Source organism: Apium graveolens, chromosome 4 (assembly GCF_009905375.1).
Source record: "Apium graveolens cultivar Ventura chromosome 4, ASM990537v1, whole genome shotgun sequence".
NCBI lineage: Eukaryota > Viridiplantae > Streptophyta > Magnoliopsida > Apiales > Apiaceae > Apium > Apium graveolens.
Genome location: NC_133650.1, coordinates 153,272,166 through 153,293,279, shown reverse-complemented (window position 1 = coordinate 153,293,279; position 21,114 = coordinate 153,272,166). Strand labels below are relative to the sequence as shown.

General features: G+C 35.4%; 2 protein-coding genes and 1 non-coding gene across 3 annotated transcripts; all 3 read right to left on the bottom strand.

Moving 5' to 3' along the window:
* Positions 1–452: 452 nt before the first annotated feature.
* LOC141723154 (small nucleolar RNA R71) lies at positions 453–559 on the bottom strand. The gene has a single exon (XR_012576144.1). It is a non-coding gene; the product is annotated as a small nucleolar RNA R71 (small nucleolar RNA).
* A 16,255-nt stretch (positions 560–16,814) lies between these two features.
* Positions 16,815–17,662, bottom strand: LOC141716935 (citrate-binding protein-like). The gene is made up of 2 exons (XM_074519087.1): positions 17,348–17,662; positions 16,815–17,236 (listed from the first exon to the last, which is right to left on the bottom strand). Exons 1-2 carry the CDS (start codon positions 17,600–17,602, stop codon positions 16,853–16,855), a joined length of 639 nt encoding a protein of 212 aa, XP_074375188.1. The 5' UTR covers positions 17,603–17,662; the 3' UTR covers positions 16,815–16,852.
* A 2,655-nt stretch (positions 17,663–20,317) lies between these two features.
* On the bottom strand, positions 20,318–21,114 carry LOC141720372 (uncharacterized). Its single transcript, XM_074522749.1, has one exon. The coding sequence runs from the start codon at positions 20,977–20,979 to the stop codon at positions 20,407–20,409; it is 573 nt and encodes a 190-aa protein (XP_074378850.1). The 5' UTR covers positions 20,980–21,114; the 3' UTR covers positions 20,318–20,406.

Genomic DNA, 21,114 nt, shown 5'->3' with positions numbered 1-21,114 from the left:
TCACTGACTCGGATTCTTTTACTTTCAAGGTTTATTTATTTGTGTTTCAGGTACTCATTACAATGGGAGATCCAGCAGCATGAACGAAAGCCTTGATGGATTTTTCTCAACCCAAGATCAATGACATTCAATCTAGCATTGTCAGACCAACTATCACAGCTAATACCTTTGAGATCAAGCCTGGCATAATTCAATGGGTGCAGAATTCAATCCAGTTTGGGGGTTCTCCCACTGAAGATCCCAATATGCACATTAGGGATTTCATTGAGATCTGCGACACCTTCAAGTTCAACGGTGTTTCTGAAGATGCTGTGAAGCTGAGACTGTTCCCATTCTCTCTGAGGGACAAGGCTAAGAGCTGGTTACACTCTCTACCAACTGGTTCGATTACTACTTGGGAAGATCTTGCTCAGAAGTTTCTTACTAAATTCTTCCCTATGGCGAAGACAGCTGCAATGAGGAATGCTCTTACTCAATTTACGCAACAATCAGGAGAATCTTTATATGAAGCTTGGGAGCGCTACAAGGAGATGCTTAGAAAGTGTCCTCATCATGGAATGCCTGATTGGATGATCATCAATTATTTTTACAATGGGTTAGGAGCACAGTCCAGACCCATGCTCGATGCAACAGCAGGCGGAGCATTATGGGCAAAGAGCTATGAGGAAGCTTATGATCTAATTGAACTGATGGCTGCTAATGAATATCAGTATCCAACCCAGAGATATCCACATGGCAAGGTAGCAGGAGTTCTTGAAGTGGATACAACTACGGCTATCACTACTCAACTAAAGGCGTTGTCTATGAAGATCGATTTTCTGGCTAACTATGGTGTTAAGCAGATAATTAGTGTTTGTGAGTTGTGTGCAGGTCCGCATGCGACAGAACAATGCGCTATATCTAGTGACTCAGCTCAGTTCGTGAGCAACTTTTAGAGATCGCAGCAGCCAGTTCCTGCCACTTATTATCCTGACAATTGGAATCATCCTAACTTCAGCTGGAGCAACAATCAGAATGCGATGCAACAGCCGTTCCAGCAGTTTGGAATAAAACAATTCAACCCTCCTGGTTTTCAGCAACAATTTGCACCAAGACAACAACTCCAACTTCAACAACAAACTCATGATGCAGGTCTATCTTCGAATATACAATCTGAATTGGAGGAGTTAAGGCTTATGTGCAAAAACCAGGCTCTTATATGCCAAAACCAGGCTGTTTCTATCAAGACTCTGGAGAATCAAATAGGGAAAATTGTTAATGCCTTATTGAATCGACCGCTAGGAACGCTTCCTAGTGATACAGAAACAAATCCAGGAAAGAGGGAAGTTGAAGAATAGGTGAACGCCATCACCTTAAGGTCTGGAAAGGTCACAAGCCCCCAAGTTCAGCAAGACGAAGAGCCTGAAAAATCTCAAGTTTCAAAAAATACAGTTGTGGCTGAAGAAGAAGTGCAGAAGGAAGCAGAGGTGGAACCAAGGAAGACTACTGTGGAACACACTCCTCCTGAGGGTAATACAGGGGAGAAACAGATCTATCTTCCACCTCATTTTCCTAAGAGGTTGCAGAAGAAAAAGCCGGATAAGCAATTTGCTAAATTTCCGGAGGTGTTCAAGAAACTTCATATCAACATACCTTTCGCTGAAGCTCTTGAACAGATGCCTAGCTATGTGAGGTTTATGAAAGGTATTCTCTCTCAGAAAGTGAAGCTCGATGACTTAGAGACCGTTGCTCTAACGGAGGAATGCAGTGTTGTGCTGCAACAGAAGTTGCCTCCGATGCTTAAAGATCCTGGAAGCTTCACTATTCCTTGCACCATCGGAAACTTGTCGTTCGACAAGTGTTTATGTGATTTAGGAGCTATCATCAATCTGATGCCCTTATCTATCTTCAAGAAGCTTGGTCTGTCTGATCCAAAACCAACATACATGTCATTGCAACTAGCTGACCGTTTCATCGCTTATCCACGAGGTATAGTGGAGGATGTCTTGGTCAAGGTGGATAAACTCATCTTTTCTGCTGACTTTGTAATTCTTGATTTCAAGGAAGATAAGAAGATTCCCATTATTTTGGGAAGACCATTCTTGGCTACAGGCCGAACTATGATCAATGTGCAAAAAGGAGAGCTTTCGATGAAGGTTCACGATCAAAATGTCACTTTTAATGTGTTCAAGGAAATAAAGTTACCCACAGCTAAAGAGGAGTGCTTTAAAGTAGAGCAAATTCAGGTTTTGAATGCACCTCCGTGGAAGAGGAAGTTGGATTTGCCATTCGATTCTCTTGGGTTAGCAGAGCTGAAAATTTCTCAGGAGCGTTTTGAACCATTTATTCAAGAAGCTCCCACACTTGAGCTCAACCGAATGCCAAATCACTTGAGTTACTCATTCTTAGGTGCACCACATGATAAGGGCTTGGGATATATTTTTGATGATGTAGAGAGTGGCTGGACGGATATTCCTGTGCCTACAGAGGGTTCTTCTCATGTGCAACAGGTAATTGATAGGACTGGTGTTGGTGATGCACAGTATAGAAGATTGACTAGGCGTATGGAGGCTATGCACGACATTCACCATTATTTTGCTGAAGATTTGACACACGCTTTCGGTACTATTTTCCGAGACACTAGTGGCGAGGTTGATTGGCCACCTGATCCCCCACCCGACGAGGGTGACTCTCCCGCTAACTAGGTATGCCTGAAATCCTTATTATTACCTTCAATGAGGACATTGAAAATTTTAAGTTTGGGGGTGATAATGTAAGGATTCGTAGTGTGTGTCCATATAGACTCATATAGATTCATATTGCATGTTTAGTTGTAGTTCATTCATATTTTGCATGATTATTCACACAAGACATTTGTTATTTTTATGTGATATCATATAGTTGCATTTGCATGCATATTTAGCATGATCCCTTAAGATGAACTATGATATTTGATAAGTTGATGTTGATTTGAGTGTGGTGATGACGAATAGAGGGATGTTTAAGTCCTAATGAATTGATTTGCATGCCAGAAACAAATATTTTCACAAGTCTTATAGGGTTGTTTTTTATCTAGATCATGATCATACTTGTTTGTTGTTGAGATTTAATCACTTGGTTATATTTAGAATTTGTGATATTCTCGTAATGACGTAAAAAAACTGATTTTTTTTATCTGGAGAAAAACTTGGATTTCATTGCTAGTTGTTGTAAGGATAGGCGTCAAATGGCTAGTAGCCGGCTCATATTTTTATGAGTAGTCTAAGGTTGAATGAGATGGAGCAAAACGCACGCATTGAGAAATTGCTGAAAAGAAAAAAAAGAAAATAAGAGAAAAAAAAAGAAAAAAAAAGAAAGAAAAAAAAGTATGTGTTTATGCATAATTGATCAAGAGTGAGCTCTTTAATACTCGAGTTATTAAGTTCTAGGGGACTTTGTGCCTAGTGACCTAAGGCTTTTATAGTCTGTGATCCGCTAACCTAACGCTCGCTACATGGGTATTATTGCATAAGTCTTTTGGGACCTCATTCATTGCACGGTCAAATAAGCATCTTTGTTATGTGTTCAATAATAGTGTGAATCCTTGTATAACTCTAGTAGAAAGGAGGTGTTGTGAGTCATAATGCGTTTATTGTCTATTCTTTTTATAAACTTTTGATTGTTTCGATGATAGATAAGTTATGGTTATTGATCTAGTATCGAGAGATATCTGTTAAGCATTCCACACACGCACGTTTCTGGTTTGTGAGTTGGTTTGTGGGATTTATTTTAGCTTTATTTCAAGTTATTGCATTCTTAGAGGCATTGGCTTATTCATTTGGTTATGGTTATTCTGAGGGGCTCGATTGCATTATCATTTAGTTGCATTCACGTAGTTGCATTCATGCATTAGGTTTGTTTTGTAGTTTTGAGTCTGTTTATGCTTGAGGACAAGCATCGATTCAAGTTTGGGGGTGTGATAAGTGGATTTTATATCCGCTTGGAATGCTTTATTACAAGCTTAAATTGTTGTTTTGGACTCAAGTTATTGGTATTTTGATGTGTTTTTGTGTTATTGCATTTCAGATATCAGTTCTATAAAGAAATGAGCTTTTAAAGAAAATATGATAAAAAGTGATCATAATTGGAAGCCAAGGCCATTTTCAAGTTGTAGAGAATCTCAATAGCTTCGCGTGGGCAGTTGAATCGCCTAATTCTGACGAGTAGAACTCAAGTTATGGCCAAAACAAGATTCATCAGAAAATTTTCCAGACAGGAGCTGAGCGTCCGCCCAGGAGAGCTGAGCGGCCGCCCAAGGCGCGGCTGGTCGCTGATTTCGCTGAAAAAGCCTTTTTTGAGTGGAATTTTACGATTTTAAGGGTCCAGGTCCACTAGGGGCGTATATATACTTAAAAAGGGGTTTTCATCATCCGGGAAGATTGGGATACCAAGGAGAAGACCTAGAAGCACTGAACAACTCCGAAAAAGATCTTGTTTTCAACTTGTGATTCTTTGAATTAGTTGTAACTTTGGATGCTTGTTTTCATTCTTGTTGAACCTAGATCTCGTTCATTCGTACTTTAATTATTATTCAGTTTATTAAGACCTTGTTTTATACCATGCTTTCATTGGAACCCATGGTGATGATGAGTTCGATTATGAACTAATCATTGTCATGGGATTCTAGCTGATTTATTAATGGATTTTAATAGTTAATTTATTTCGATATCTTGGTATGTGGTGATTGATTGATATCCTAGTATTGGTTGTGCTTATTCGTCTTATGTGCGTAGCTAACATATAAGATAGCGTGTTAATCTCTATTGAAGCGACAGTGAATATAGAGGTTTAAAACTTGCCATACTAGCATAGGTTCATGTATGTGTATGCATGATTCGTAGGTAAATCTAATCGTTTTACTTTCCCTATGTAATCATTATGGATAACTTGTGCTTAAACCGTTATGTTTTCAAATTATATAGACATATAGGGTCTCAATATAATTGGTGCCTATTCAGCTTCTATCTCTTTTGTGGATGTCTGGTAGAATGGTATTCGTGCAACGAAAGTTGGCGTTTATCAGTTTCGTGTTATCTGATTAGTGTCATCACCATCACATGCTAAGGTTAAGAACAATAAGGCTATTGAATGAAGTAGTAATGAAGTTAGGATCCCATGTTTGTCATATATAGTAATTCAACCTCAATTCTCTTAGTTAATGTTATTTAGTATAATCTGTTAGTTTAATAAAAACCCAATTTGTTATTCGTCTTAGCATTGAGCGATAACCATACATTGTTGCATAGGTGCATAAATTGAACTTAACCTAAACCAGTCTCTGTGGGAACGAATCTGATTTATATCTTATACTACTTGCGAACGCGTATACTTGCGTGAATTTTAGCGCGTGTTTTCGCCCTAACAGATTCCCATAAGCATCTTCAAATGCAGAATTCTATAGCTTTATGAGCCATCATGGGTAAACTCAATATACCACTACCTTCTTTGCCTGAACAAGTAAGGCCTGAAATTCCTACTCCCCTTCTCATGCCTGCCAACAAGACTAAGGGGGAGACAGAGGCCAAGTTGGCACAATCAAGGTCATCTCAACATCAAGTTCAGGGTGCTGGTAAGCAAGCTAAAGAAGTTGATCTTGACAAGGAGAGACTTATTAGGTCTGCAGAAGGACCTAGTTTGAGCAGAGAGTTTGAAGAACTACTCAATGCCTTAAAAGCTTCTCTCAACAACAATCACTTCACATATAAAAAGGCCCTGGATAAGACAATCAATTTCATAAGAGTGATCAAGGTCAACAAGGACAACTTTCTGAAAGATAAGATAGTGGTTAATGCAAATGACTCAGGGACAGACAGATGTATGCAGGTGTCTCTCAATTGCCTTGTCTCAAGGAGGGCATCTGAGTTAGATATCTTTATCATCAAAGTTAGAGCTATAACTCGTGAAGATACCAAGCTACTAACTGCACTGAAAGATGCTCATGTAGCTGCCTTTCCTGAAGCATATCTACAGCCAAGCAAGGGTAACATACATCTGTCTAACTACCAAACAATTCAGATTTTTCAAAATCCCTAAACAATGTGTCAGGAGCAATGAGAAGCTTATCATGATCCTACGAACTAGATTAAAAGCTAAGAAAAACCAGAACCATGATGATTTGGAAATGATAAAGCTACTAAGGAGATATCTGGACAATGTAGAAGTCAACTTGCCTAAAACTCAGTTTAACAATGATGACATGGATGATGATGAGCCCAAGAAGAGTGATCAGAATCCTTCTGGCTCAAATCCGAGTCAGTCTAATAAGCCATCTGGTAGCAAGGGTGGAGAGAAGAAGAAGGAGGATGACAAGAATGATGAAGAGAACAAGAGAAGAGGGGAGAGGAAAAGCAGAAAACCTCATGATGATTCAGGAACTCAAACAACCCTAAAAATCCAAATACAACCATCTCAAACCTTAGCTCAACCCACAACATCAACTATCTCTAACATCAAATCTTCCCAAAAATCTAAGCCAAAATTTCTTTACAGACAAACTGCCAACTCCTTCCTAAAAATTCCAATCACCTCAAGCCTCAAAAATCTCAAGAAAATGACAACCCTACCTTTAGGCAAACCTTCACTAAAATTCAAGTTCAAATATGTTGGGAGAAAGCCTAAGAAAGTCAAGCCTGTAAAGGAAGTGGAAGTCACTGAAAGGGCCATCTGTAATTGCTTTAAGGAATCTGACTTTCTACCTCTAAATTGGTGCACCTCATATGAAGACCATTTCCAACATCCAGCTGGGGAAATTATTAAAATCTGGGTTGTATCCCTGAGAGAAGTTAGAGTCTATTTTAAGGATGGTACATTCACTCTTCAAGACAAAAAGTTAATGGATTTTTTGACTCTTGCAGAAATTAAGAGAGTGTTAAGTTTGTTAAAAGGCAAGGACACTGTTATAAGGACATGGAGATCATCTCTGGCTGAATGGTTGATTGAAAGGGAGGAAACAAAGAAAAGAGATAAGGCTGAAGCTGAAGAAAGAAGAAGGAGACATGATAAAGAAATAGATATGTCTATAAAAAGATCAGAAGAGTTGAAAGCAAAAGAAATGAGCAGAATTTCTAAAGATGGTAGATTTCTAAACATCAAAGTTGGTGGATTCTCAAGATTCAGCCTAAAGAATCCGGACCAGGGTTACCCTAAGGCAGCAAGGCAAAAACTTGTGGAAGCTCTAAGTGGAAGACTCATCATAGAAGAACTTGAAATTCTTGATCACTTGAAGGATAAACTTAGAGAAGAAGCATATATAAAAACTGTATTTACCTGATTCTTATAATCATGAAACCTGGTGAATCTTATGTTGCACAAGCTGTAATTCTATCAAGCTTTATGTTTTAATTTATCTTCCATCAGTTTTAAACTTGGGGTTAGTCTTGTTCACAGGCATGAATTTGTGTGAAGCAATCTTCTCACAAATTGGGGGAGATTGTTGTAAAAGACATGCATGTACTTTAACACGACTAAGACAATTTGTCAACCCTAAGTAAGTTGTATTGTTATCTTAATTTATATTTTATAGTTGTAACAATTAAAGTCTATAAAAATGCAAAGGAGCAGACTATAGTCTTTTTCCTAAAACAGTATCAAGCCTAAGGATTCTATCTGAAAGAAGATCAAGAAGATCATGCCTCAGAAGAATTTTGAAGAAGCTTGGAGTTGAATAAATCTATTTGGAGAAAAATATTTTAAGTCAAGATCTCTACAAGTCACAGATTTAATGTTATAGAGAAGTTATTTGAGAACTCCAGAGAGTACCAATAGATAAGCAATATCTACTCGATGGATGCGCAATATCTACTCGACGGATGAGCAATATCTACTCGACAGATAAGAAATATCTACTCGATGGATGAGAAATATTTACTCGACGGATGAGCTATATATCTACATCCACCGGGAGTGGAGAAGTCAGGAAAGCTACTCGAGAACTCAAGAAGATATCGACAAGCCAATTTAAAGAACTGAAGATTGGAGATATCGACAAGTCATTCCTTCACTAGAGAACTCAGAGTTATCGATAAGTCAAAGTGAAGATATGAAGACTAGAGATCTCGACAAGTTGAAGACCTCTATAAGTCAAACTCAATATGGAGTGCTAGAGATCTCGATAAGCATATGTACTTATCGAGATGTCAAGTGTTCTATTAATTCAAACTGGAGATCTCGAAGTACAGTCTCAAAGTACAGAATTGCAGATCAGTTCAATATCCAAGATAAACAATCAACAAACAATCTAACTACTGGATTGACAAGTCTACAAAAAGCAGCTTGAAGAGTGTGCAAGATCAATGGTAAATATTAACTGACAGAGGAAGATTAAACTAAATACGAGATGCTAAAGATATGCTAAGCCAGAAATGGAAGATTTGCTTTTCTATAAATAGAAATGACAAGTGACATTTTAGAAAAGCTAATAGCATGTTTATTATCCACTGTGTAAACTAGCAGTTAACTGAGTTATAAAGTTAACACTGGTCCTCTAGTTAGATGTAACAATTTAGATGAAATCTCTTGTATCACTTTCAAGAAGAAGCTGAGCTCTTTAACATCAAAGAGCTTAAAAATTTTGTAGCAAAAAAGTCTTAATTTTTAATATAAAAATTAAGTAAGTTTTGAAGATTTGTGTTCTTTATTTTCTGCAAGTTTAAATTCTGCATGAACACTTTTTTATACAAGATTTAATTTACTTTGTTCAACCATTAACTTTCAAGAAAAGCCTAAAATCAGAAAAACACATTCACCCCCCCTCTGTGTGTGATTCATTACCTAACCTCTCTACATGCAGAAATGACTTGTCAATATCTCCAGTTCTTTACATCTTCATTTGTCTTGTCGATATCTCTGAGACTTCTCTATAAGCCATTTTGTACTTCTCTACAAGTCATTTTGGACTTCTCGAATGACTTCTCGATAAAATTTGATCTGTGACTTGTCGATATCTTAACTTAGAACAATTTTCATAGTATAATTTTATTCAATTCCAAACTTCTACACTTTTCTCTGAGGCATGATCATGACTTGATCTTCCGAAATTTATTTCTTAGCTTAAAACTATTCACAGAAAAATTCCCAGTCTAATCTACTAACTATTTTTACAGACTCAAATACAATACAAAATACATATATAGATTATCATATAACTTAATTTTTAAGGTTGTCGATATGACTTAGTCTTGTTATTAAACAAGCATGTCTTGAATAAGCATGTCTTGCACAACAATCTCCCCTAATTTGTGAGAAGATTTCTTATCACAATTTTATGCGTGATAACAAGACTAACCCCAAGCTAAAATCAAATACATAAAAATTGACAGATTGACAAATACAAGTTTTATACATTGAGTAATTACATCAGTTCAGAAATTACAGACATCAAGTAAATTTCTCATAACCAGTTTATTTCCTAATGAGGTCCTTAAGATCTACTAGCACTTGAAGTTTTTTAATTATTTATGTCCCTCTTAAGGCTTCCACCAGTTTGAGCCATTCTTCTAATGTGTAATTGTTGAGGTAATTAACTCTAAATCTTGAGAATATGCCAACTGCAATATTTAGAAAATGTCCATCTTTTGAGATTCTACTCGCCCCCTTGCCTTGAGTTCATTATACCTTTATTCAAACATTTTAATTTCCTTGGCATACTGCATTTCCCTTTCCTCCCTCTCAGCCTTTATTCTTACATGTCTTTCATTCCTTTCTCTCAGTCTCTCAGACATTACAACCTTCTTTATTCTTGTACTAGAATCCCTTGCATTCATCAAACTAATCACCCTCATCAATTCTACAGTAGAAATATTTTCAATAACATCTTTATTCAGTAAGATAAACGAGCCATAATTGCATCCATTGATTTTAATGATACGCGATAATTGGCCACTTGTGCTTGCATGTTTCACATTTTGCATTGAGATAATCAGGTATCAATGGTATCTTTACAACCCTTATTCTATTACAGCCTACAATATGTGATATAGTTACAGTACTAGTAGCATTTGCCTAAACTTGCACAATTTTTTTTTTTGAAATTAGAACGATTCTTAAGCATAAATCATGTATTTTCTATTTTCTAGAAAGAACTTGTAAAGTTTACAAGGCTAGGCATATGTATTAAGGTATTGCCTGCTTGTTGTCACCTTCATCACAATATGCGATTGCCACACCGCCTATTTTCTGAGCATTCTTGTACGAGGATCGTTGTGCCACGACCACATACGCGAAAAAGTTCAAGATAGTGATAACTGCCAACAGCCAGAATAAATAGTCAACTGTTGTTCACGTCCTTTCCAAACCAGCTCTTTCCACGTTTTTCTGTCAATTGATCGATAATTATGATCAAGAAGCTACTAAGGAAATATGCAACTCCAAGAACACAACAAGGAGACCTATTGGGTCCTCTCCTCTTTGCCCTTACATCCATCCATTGATTTTAAAGATGTGACAATTGCCATATCTCAATTTAGGCTGGGTACTTAGATGACGGCACCGTGATTGGGAATTCAATTGAGGTCTCTAAGGCTTTGTCTATCATTCAACCAGAAGGACCTCAATTTGAATTGGAGTTGAATATCAGGAAGACAAATATTTTCTGGCATGTTATTGGCCCGCGTATTTCTCAAGATGGGCTATTTCTTCTAATATTGGTCGACCTCAAGATGGTATTAGACTCCTTAGAGGAGCTATAAGCATGGATGATGTGTTTATTAAAAAACTTTCTAATAAAAGAGTGTCCAGGTCCGTAGAAATTATGGGTGCACTAGAGCAAGTTAATGACCCCCAATGTGAGTTGGTGCTTCTTAGAGCCTGTATGGGGTAAAGTAAACTTTATTATTCTGTACGCACTTACCCGCTACAATTTTTTGTAGAGGCTTCTGCTAGGTTTGATGTTTTTTTGAGGAAAGTTTTGGATAATATTGTGATATCTGAAGGACCAGATTTTGGTGTTCTTTAGTGAAGGTTGGCTACCTTACCGATTCGTATAGGCGGGTTAGGTGTGTGTGCTGCATGTGATACTAGTCTATTTGCATTTGTTTTCTCTCGTATACAGTCTGTTGATTTGCATAATAATATATTGCGGAAATGTAATGAAATCCCTATTGAGGAACGGTTTGTTTCTGCAAAAGACTCTCTGCAGCTTATACTCACAGATGTAGATTTGACAAATTTAAGTACTAAAGGGTCTGTGCCCCTAAAATCAATACACTATTTGGCAGATTGTTACTTTAGTGTTATTTGTAAGAATCTATATATTGTGTTTGATTTTCAGACCGATAAGTAGCAATATTTAAGTGCTTAGGGGCTAAACATGCGCATGACTTTCTACTAACAACTCCTATAGAAGATTTTGGACAATATATGACGCCAGTTGAGTATCAGATGATCTTGCGCTAAAGACTTATGATCCCCTTATTTTTAGAAGGTGCACGTTGTCCTATATGCTTATCTCGCATTGATATAATTGAAGAACATGTTGTTCACTGTAAAGAATAACCAAGTTTAAAGTATTGTCATCATATGGTCAGAGATGTGTTGTATGATATTCTTTGGAGAACAGAGATTCTAGCTAAGAAAGAGCCACCAGTGAACTTCTTTACCCCTTCAGGGGAATTTAGATTGACTTTTAGACCGGGTGATATTTTGGTATATAGTTGAAATGCAGAAAAATATACTTGTATTGATCTTACAGGAGTTCCCCCGCTCATCGGTTTTGGTAATGGGGTATTTATAATTGGCCAGACGGTAACTAAGGCAGCTGAAGCAAATGTTAACAAGCATGATCGTGTGTGTAATGATAATCAACACAGTTTTATACCATTTGCTTTTGATACATTTGGATTCTTGGCTGGTGCAGTTGAATTTTTAACCATTTTTAATGAGAATTGTTATTTTCAGCGGCAATATGTAAAAATCGGTAATTTTTTAACCTTCACCAACTATTGCGTCACCGGTTAAGTTCTTCTTTTCATGATACATTCTATACAGTGGAAGGTGGTTCTTCTTTTCCTGCTGAGTTCTTTTTTCTTGCAGCATCTACTCAGTAAATTATTACTTCAACCCCGATGATTAAGCCATTAAAACCCCCTTATAAAAATTATGTATAGGATATATAATATGAACGAACAGTTAAAGAAAAGTTCCATTCCGGCTTGACTCAAACTGCTTGCGAAAAAATGGATGTTGGCAGTAATTGTTGAGCTAAGCTTATTAAATAAAATTAACTTCGACTCAATTCAGATAAAGTTTGATTGGATTATGTGACACATAGGTTGACACTCTTTTGCAAATGGGTGCAACTTTTCATTGGAACCGACTGTGATTAAAATATTATTCAAGTCATGGTTTTAAAAATTGTTGAATAAATATAAAAAGAAAATTCTAGAGTTCTCAAAACGGTTTTTAAAATGGTTTTAATACTTTATAACTTTTATGATAATGAGATTTGATTTACACATACTCATATGCGCCCTCATAAATTAAAACTAGCGTAAAAACTCGTGCGAGACACGGGCCTCTATATATATATTTATATATTATCTCGAATAAACTTGCATCTATATAGAAATAATTTTTGAATACAATAAATAATTATTTTACAGGATTTTCTTACCACTTTTTGTTTTCATACATACTATTGCAGGGGTATTAGATAACTTAAGTGTTGAGGGCTTAATTTTTATCGTAGAGTTCGATTTTAACTTACCTCGATAAAAAAATTTGAAACTATATCGTTATAACTAAAATATTTGAAATTTATTTGCAGGGATGTACATCGGGTTATTTCAGGGTTGGGAAGTACTATCCCCGCCCTATCCTTGAACACACCTTGAATCCTAAACGAGAATTCTTTTTATTACCCATTCCCGCCGGAACGGGGATTACCACGGGGATACAGGGATATTAAAAATAATAATTTTGTATTTTTAGTATATTTTTAAAATAAAAAACAGTCTACTAATTCGTAATATATAAAAACATTGATAATATCTTATAATCTTAATATCAAATCATATTGAAATTGATTTATAATGCAAATGAATGACAAATTAAAAATATGTATTAAATTATAATGTAAAAAAAATGATCAATAAAAGTACTGATTATTTTAAAATTATTATATTTTTAAATACTATTTTTATAAAAAAATATTTAATATATATATATATATAAATAGTCTACTAATTCGTAATATATAAAAACATTGATAATATCTTATAATCTTAATATCAAATCATATTGAAATTGATTTATAATGTAAATGAATTACAAATTAAAAATATGTATTAAATTATAATGTAAAAAAATTGATCAATAAAAGTACTGATTATTTTAAAATTATAATATTTTTTAAATACTATTTTATAAAAATTATTTAATAATATATATATATATATATATATATATATATATATATATATATATAAAGGTGAGTGAAACTAATATGAGGTGGTGCCATTTTTTAAATTTATAATAAAACTACAAAAACTAAATAAAAAGGAGGTACGTAAATAATATAAATAAACATTTTATTTACTCAAAAATTAAATTAATAAAAAAAGAATTTGATAAAAAAGAGAGGATGTTGCTTATCAAATAAAAAATTTAAATAAACTCAAGAAGTTATGTAGCACAATGGTAGTGATATGGTAGTGATATGAAGTTTTTGAGTAGAAAGTTTGGGGTTCGATACTTATTTTTAACAAAAATTGCGTGAGAAATGACATTTTTTAAATTTTCAAATATAAAATGCAAAATTGTAATTTTACTGCCATTAAAATGTCTCAATTTGCTCATAGTCCTTTTTTAATATATCGGAGGAGATACAATTATACTGAAACTAAAAAACGGAGTTACATAAATAATATAAAGCAACATTTTATTTACTCAAAAGTTAAAATAATAGAAAAAAATTATGTTAGAAAGAGATGATGTGGTTTATCTAATAAGATTTGTAATTAGGACTCAATGTGATATGTAGCACAGTGACAGTGTCATGTAATTTGACAATAAATGGCAAGGGGTTAATCTTGGTATAAACACAATTTCTTCTTAGTTTTAGCTTAAACTATATAAGAGTGCCATTTGTGTAATTTTTGAAAATAAAAGGATAAACTCGTAACTTCACAGTCATTAAAATGACTCAATTTGCCCTTGATTGCCCTTTAACATATAGAAGGAGATGTGACAAATGTCAAGTCACATAATCTGGGATAAGCGAATTTTAAAAATTTAGCATTATATATTCAAAAAAAGAATGGTTAGAGTACCAAAAATATGGAGCACGTAATTAGTCCGGTAAGATATATTGAATTGTTCAGAAGAGTTATTGTTACATTAGATGCATTACAATGAGAATCACATTTGCAGATATACCAATCTATAGCAGATGAATCTTTTTCTAGGACAATAACGAACATTGCATTTCCAATCCAATCCGTGTAGTTTTTTAATGCCTAAATTTTAAGCAACAATATATCTATGAACAAAAGGTTAACACATTTTTTCCTGGAAACTGAATCGAATTATTCTCTACAAGTATGAGTGATCAGTTAGTAGCCGCCGACAAACTTTACTGAAGTACATAAATAAACAACTTAACGTCCCACTATACAGTTAAAAGCTAAATTATTGACTTGTGTTAAGTTACCAGTTCTCTGGAACCTAGCTACACATTCCTATTGGCCGAAGGCAGCATTTGCTTGGATTCTGCTGAAGAAAAAGATGCAGTGGCTATGGAGTTTGTGCCTTTAGAGGGAGCTGATGATGGAGTTGGAAACTTCTTAGGCATCATTTGCTCCCAAGATGCTTTCGGAAACCTTGAAGCTTCGGAGGAAACAATGAAAAAGGCCAAAAGGCACAATATCAACAACTTGTGCTTCCAAGAACTCATCATGATGAATGAATATGAGCAAAATATAGAGAGAATGTATATACAGATATTGAAGCCTATTCTTTTTCGGTTAGACGTGTGAGTTTGGAAGCTTTACATAGTTTGTGGCAAGCAGACATTTTGAGGATTTGTATGAGAACTGCCAACTTGATTGTTTGAGGAAGGATGCGACAGTGGCAGACAATGAGTATAAAAAAATTGTGAACTGTTAGCTGCTTCTGTTTGTTGTTCACATAATATAAAGTAGAAAGTATGTAGGGGACAAGTTAACTGAGGAATTGTGTCACCTGGACTAGAAACTGGAGAAAAGAAATCTAATCTGCCAGATCAAATGAGCAGTTAGAAATTAGTAGGTAAAGCACTTGACAATACGAATGTGAAATTATTAAAAGTTTCCTGTCTTCATGTACAGTGGCGGAACTATAATCTTAAAAGACCGGGGATGGAACACCACATGGCATGATGTACACTATTTAGTACACCAAACATTTTCCTTTTAATAATGTACATGGATCTGAACTGGATAATGAACTGTCATTTGACATTCACAATTTATAAATTGTAAGTACAACATTACCAATACCAGTAAACATGTGCAAATTTCTAAGGATAAATCCTCAATCAGGTCTTATAAAATGCCTAGGTGCGGAGTTTCAATTTTTCAGACAGTGAAATAAAGCAAGAATCATATGAGAGTCTCTACATTCATCAATTCATGTACATGCATGTAAATTTTTTTAAAGAAGATTCTTTAAATGGTTTCTACACATTCATGTACATGTAATTTTGTATAAATCAGGAATCATATGACAGTTTCTATGCATTCATGTATATGTAATATTCTATACACAGAAATGACTTCAATCATGCAAACACGAGCGGAATGGTCTTTTCAAATATTATGGAGTAGTTCGGTTGCTAAGAAGGCAGACAAGCCAGCTTAAAGTAAACAATACTTGAAGAAGCATCTTGCACACTTTAGTTTGTACACCTTTTAAGCCAAAAATTATTGTCTCTTACCATCTGTAATGCCAGTGAGATGTTCTATGTATCATGGAAATGCAAAAGTTTATGACCTTACACAGTGAGTTTTAGAGTTAATTAATTATTACTTGTTTTAACCACGAAACTTAACAGTTCATCACATAGTATCTTTTATGGATGTTATGGATGATTCTTTATTATAAAAAAAAAAGAAGCAGAAGTGATATTAGAAGTCTCATAAACAATGTGCCATCTATTTGGAATCAGTGGCTCATGTCTGTCAACTATTGAGGATCCAAGTTCTATGAAAGTGGTTTAAAATATAGCATGAACCCACGGTGATCCAACAAGGTATCAAGTATCAACAGTAACTCCTGGAAATTCAATTCTAGCCTAGAATGTGATCCATGTAGAGCCAGACAGTAAACATCAATTTTCTATGGTTACACAGCTGGGGAAAAATCTAACCTGTGATTTGGAGTGTATTGTATGATGTCTTTACAAAGTATGAATCCGTCAACAAGATAGCGGCTAGTCGATAATTTTTTTTAATTGCAAATGTAGTCTACTTGTAGTTGCAGGCAAGCCGTAGTTGATATGAAGTTGTAGCTGAAGACATTGAAATGAAATGGACTGATAAACAAATAGGCGAAGAAAGACACCGAGAGAGATGACTGAAAGAGCAGGGATAATCATGAGACCCAGACAACGATAATGATGCTTTTGTTCTGACAATCCTAATTATGCAATCTTTGGTTAAATTAACTAAATCATTGTCTTCAAGATCGAGGACTGAACCGTTTTTAATAGACCACAGAAAACCATAAATTGCAAGTAAAGATTTCTAGAACAGAAAAATTACCAACAAATGAAAATTAACAATGTTTACTTCATTTCATTCATATATATTACATGTATAAAAATATATAGATGCAGGTATTTAAATCCGTTATAATGAGTCCTTCAGTTTTTCTTGAAAATTTTGATGTTCTTCCAACGAGACTCTAGATAATGAGAATCATCATCTTGTGCATACACTCCACATTTGAAGAAATGTGAATCTCCTCCTCGACCTGTTGTTTCAAACTTGAGATGCCCATTGATATAAACCTGCACTTTGTTTGCATCAACGTCGTAAATTGCATTTAGTCGGAACCATCTGTTGTATATGTTATGGACAAGGGTGGGATTCCGGTAATACGAAAGTGAGCCTTTGTATGTTCTAAGCATCAGTGTTGTTGCATGAGGACTCCCTCCAAAGATTTGCATTATACATGCACCACTTGTTACTTTTGGCACATATCCGTATCCTTCGAATTGCCAAACTCCCGAAGAAAAATCATAACCCTGAAATTTTTTTTTAACATATAAACAAATTTGCCCCTAATTAAGTAGTAATAAAGGTCTGCTTGTCTTCCTAAGTTGTAGCTGAAAACAAAATTAGTCAAAGTTTATCACCTGGATGCGGATTTCAGTACGTGGATTAGTATGGCTGTCTGGAGAATGAGGTTTATCAGTTTTGTACACCCACATCTTGTGAACTCCATTAACATAGCTGTATCGTTGATCTACCCGAACATTGTAAGGCCTCTGGATGTCAAAATTCGACTCGTCTAGTGGCAGAGAGGTAAATCCAGCAGTTGGATCAACAGCCACTATGTGCTGTACATAGAGCAAAACAAGGCAAAAGGAAACAAGTAGTTGAAAATTCATCTCTGGTATTAGTAATTTAGAGCTCACCAGATGATACTCTAACTACTTGAGATGGGTACATTAAATAGAACCAAGTAAGAGAAAAGCGTCATATTATTAGTCATACTTCAACACAACACAAACACGAGCATATGTATTTATTTGTCTTGTGGGTAGCAAATAGATGCATATGCAGTAGCAGAGCAGTTCTGTTGTTTCCATAAAAGATTAAACCTTTTCGTAAAGACAATAGATTGATCATATAATAAATAACACGTTTTTCTTCTAAAAAAATTGCACAAACATCTTGCGGATGAGTTCAAAGATTAAGGTAAATATTGGCTGACTAACTCTTTGTCCTTTAATTTTCTTAATATTTCCTTTCATTCAGTTTCAACTTGTATGTACCAAGACACTAAAGAAAATAAAATTACAGGTGATGCTTTGCATTTGTTAAGTCACCAGTCATGACGTGCAAGTCATAACTTTTCGATAATTAAAGAAAAACAAGTTACAATCAGATTACGGAAATATGATCATGGGGGGCACAAACTCAAAATAAAAATTGAAAGTAGGCATGTCTGTATTTCTTAAAAGTTTTTGTGTAACTCTATATATATTAAGTTATATGTTGTTATTGTTTAGAAACTAGTTTCATACACTGGTGAGATAAAAAAAACAAACACGTTCCTACTCTAACAGGTTTGGAATTTACTGGTCCAAGTTTGTTTTTCATTCAAACTCTTTGAAATCCAGGCTCCAAATATATTTAGTTGTAAAAAGTTTTTACATAGTTGTTGTAAATAGATTTAGGCGATGTTAAGGTGTCAGGGTTGTGTATAGCCAAAAATATATAAAACCATCTACCAGGTAAACGAGATAGAGCCAAAAATTGTATTTTATTCGCATATTGGTTAGGAGTTGAAATAATTTGGAAAATGTTGGGTAAATGATGATATCATGCTTATCAACTTGTTCATTTAGCACCTTCTTAATTATTTTATCCGCAAGCAGTTTGGTAATTGTGTGAAAGTGTGCTTGGAGTAGTTTGCTTGTTTATGATCACAAGTTCACCTGGCAAGGAGTCGATCAATATTATTAAGAGTACTACTAATGAATTAGATATATAATGTGCAAATTGACTTATTTTGGAAGCGGGAACACATTAAGGGTTCAATTCAAAATGTACGAGGGTAAGCCAGAATACACCACCTCAGCCGTGGCTGAGATTACGATAATAAATCAAATATTCGTTCATGGTCGATGCCTAGGGAATAAACTGAATTGAGTCGGTTAATTTTGTACTCTGTGTTCCGTCCAGTTGCTGTTTTTGTTCATCACTATCGATACACTCTCAGACAAGGATTATTCTCTTGGTTTTTTTTTTTTTTTGGCAGTGTTATGCCGCTCAACTATTCAGAATCAGAATCCAATTTTCATGATAGTGGATGGAATCAACTAAATCTAGGGTAATCCAACCGCCTATTAACAACTCTTGGACACAAACTTACTTTCAAATGTTGTCTATTCCAACCTTGTCCTGAATATATGCAATGCTAATAATAACTTACTACTGTAGTACCTTATCGCTTGTTACTATTTCTTTATCCAAGACAAGTAAATGAGTTTAGTTCCATACACTTTTGGAATAGTTCTATGACAACCAAAATAAAAAAGCACCAAGTAATTAGCTAAAAAACCCACCAAGTAAATGAAAACCTACACAACTAGATTCATTTCTTTCATATAAAATCATGGATAATTGCATTCAGTCGAAACCATCTGCTGTATATGTTGTGGACGAGGGCCGGATTCCGGTAATATGGAAGTGAGCCTTTGTATGTTCTAAGCATTAGTGTTGTTGCACTGGGGCTCCCACATTTGCATGATGCATGCACCAGTTGTTCCTTTTGGCACATATCCGTATCCGTGAAGTAGTGTTATCTATAAAGCAAATAGGCCATGAATAATATCCAGTAGTTTGGTGTTCAAAACATAAAGGAATTTAGTAATAAGGCCTCTGTTTGTTTAAGCAATCTACAGTTAGATGTAATTGAAGATGAATTTGAGCTTATCACCTGGATTCGGATTTATGTGCGCGGATGAGTCTGGGTATCAGGGGAATGGGGTTTATCAGTTTTGTAGACCCGCATCTTATCAACTCCATAAAGCTAGCTGTATCGTGGATCTACAGGAACATTGTAAGGCCTTTGGATTTCAAGATTCGACTCGTGTAGTGGCAGAGAGGTGAATACAGCAGTTGGAATATGTGTTGTACAAAGAGCAAGACAATTCAAATGGAAACAGCTACTTAAAAATTCATCTCCACCAGAATATCAGAGCTCGCCAGATAATATACAACTTACTTAAAATGGCTCATTATATGGTGCTAACTAAGTAGCAGAAAAGTGTCACATTGTATAATACTGCAGAGTTATTGATAAGTAGAGCAGTTTAGTAACAAATTTTATGTTACGCATCCAAACATTGTATATTACTTGGTCAAGGACTTGAAGTTAACAAATATTTTGAACTTTTTATTTTTATCCTTTTTGATTTTGTAAACTATGAAATTGGTAACTAGTAGGGTATCTAGCAAGATTTTACAAAACGGGTTTTCTAATGTGTGAAGCACCAACTCCCATGAGTTTGGTGCATTTTGATTTGTAGCACTGGTGTGTATGAAATAAAGGAATCACAAACAAATTCTGTTCCGGTAAAAATAACAACAGTAGAAGAGGTAAAAAGATACTACTTAAGCAATACTAGCAAATAAAGTAGGTGGTAAAACAGAAGAGAAGAAAATCTGAAATTGATTTAGACAATCAAAAACAAAGAATTACAACAGAAGAAGAAACCATGAATCCATAAATGAAGATGAGAAACCCAAAATACAAAGCCCAATTCCTCTTAAACTTGCCAAAATAAGTGTCAGGAGGCTCCTGATAATGTATCTGGAACTCATCCCCAACAACATCCTCATTTCCATCACCTCGCATCTTAAGTTGCCTTAACCTCTCGGTGGCAAGTCCTAAAGTCAACTTATGACACCTCCGCTGATACTTGAACCCATTAATACACCTCAGTGTCTGCGCAACTGCAACATAAAAAATAAGATGAGACAAGGAGATTAAGCCAATGGGGATCCACACGTGGCGACAATGCAGGCGTGTGGATTGTACAAGTGCAGCAAAGATTAAGGAGAGGAAGAGGAAGAAGAGGTGGAAGTGTTGGTGGAGTTGTTTCTTCTGGAGATCTACAGAGTGTTTTTTCTCCAAGGTTTTCTCAAAGTGGAGCTGGATGATGGTGTTGATGGCTTGGACAAGTGAGTCTTTGGAGATGGGGTGGGGGTGGTGGTGGGTGTGTGAGGGTGTTGTCATTGTTTCATAGTCTCCCATTGCCTCTTCTTCTTCTTCTTGTCTTTTCAGATGAGTGGTGGTAGTAGAGCAGGAGTAAGTTTGGTCTGGTGGAGATGGGGAGTGGGTTTTAGATGCCCTTAATGTGTGGCTGCACCTATATCGAGGCACATGTCA

Bases quoted from the DNA above. Each gene is read 5' to 3' on its own strand.
- LOC141720372 (XM_074522749.1), bottom strand. From the start codon at position 20,979: ATGGGAGACTATGAAACAATGACAACACCCTCACACACCCACCACCAC.
- LOC141716935 (XM_074519087.1), bottom strand. From the start codon at position 17,602: ATGAATTTTCAACTACTTGTTTCCTTTTGCCTTGTTTTGCTCTATGTA. The intron at 17,237-17,347 runs GTGATAAACTTT...AAAAAATTTCAG, and splicing joins GTACTGAAATCCGCATCCAG to GGTTATGATTTTTCTTCGGG.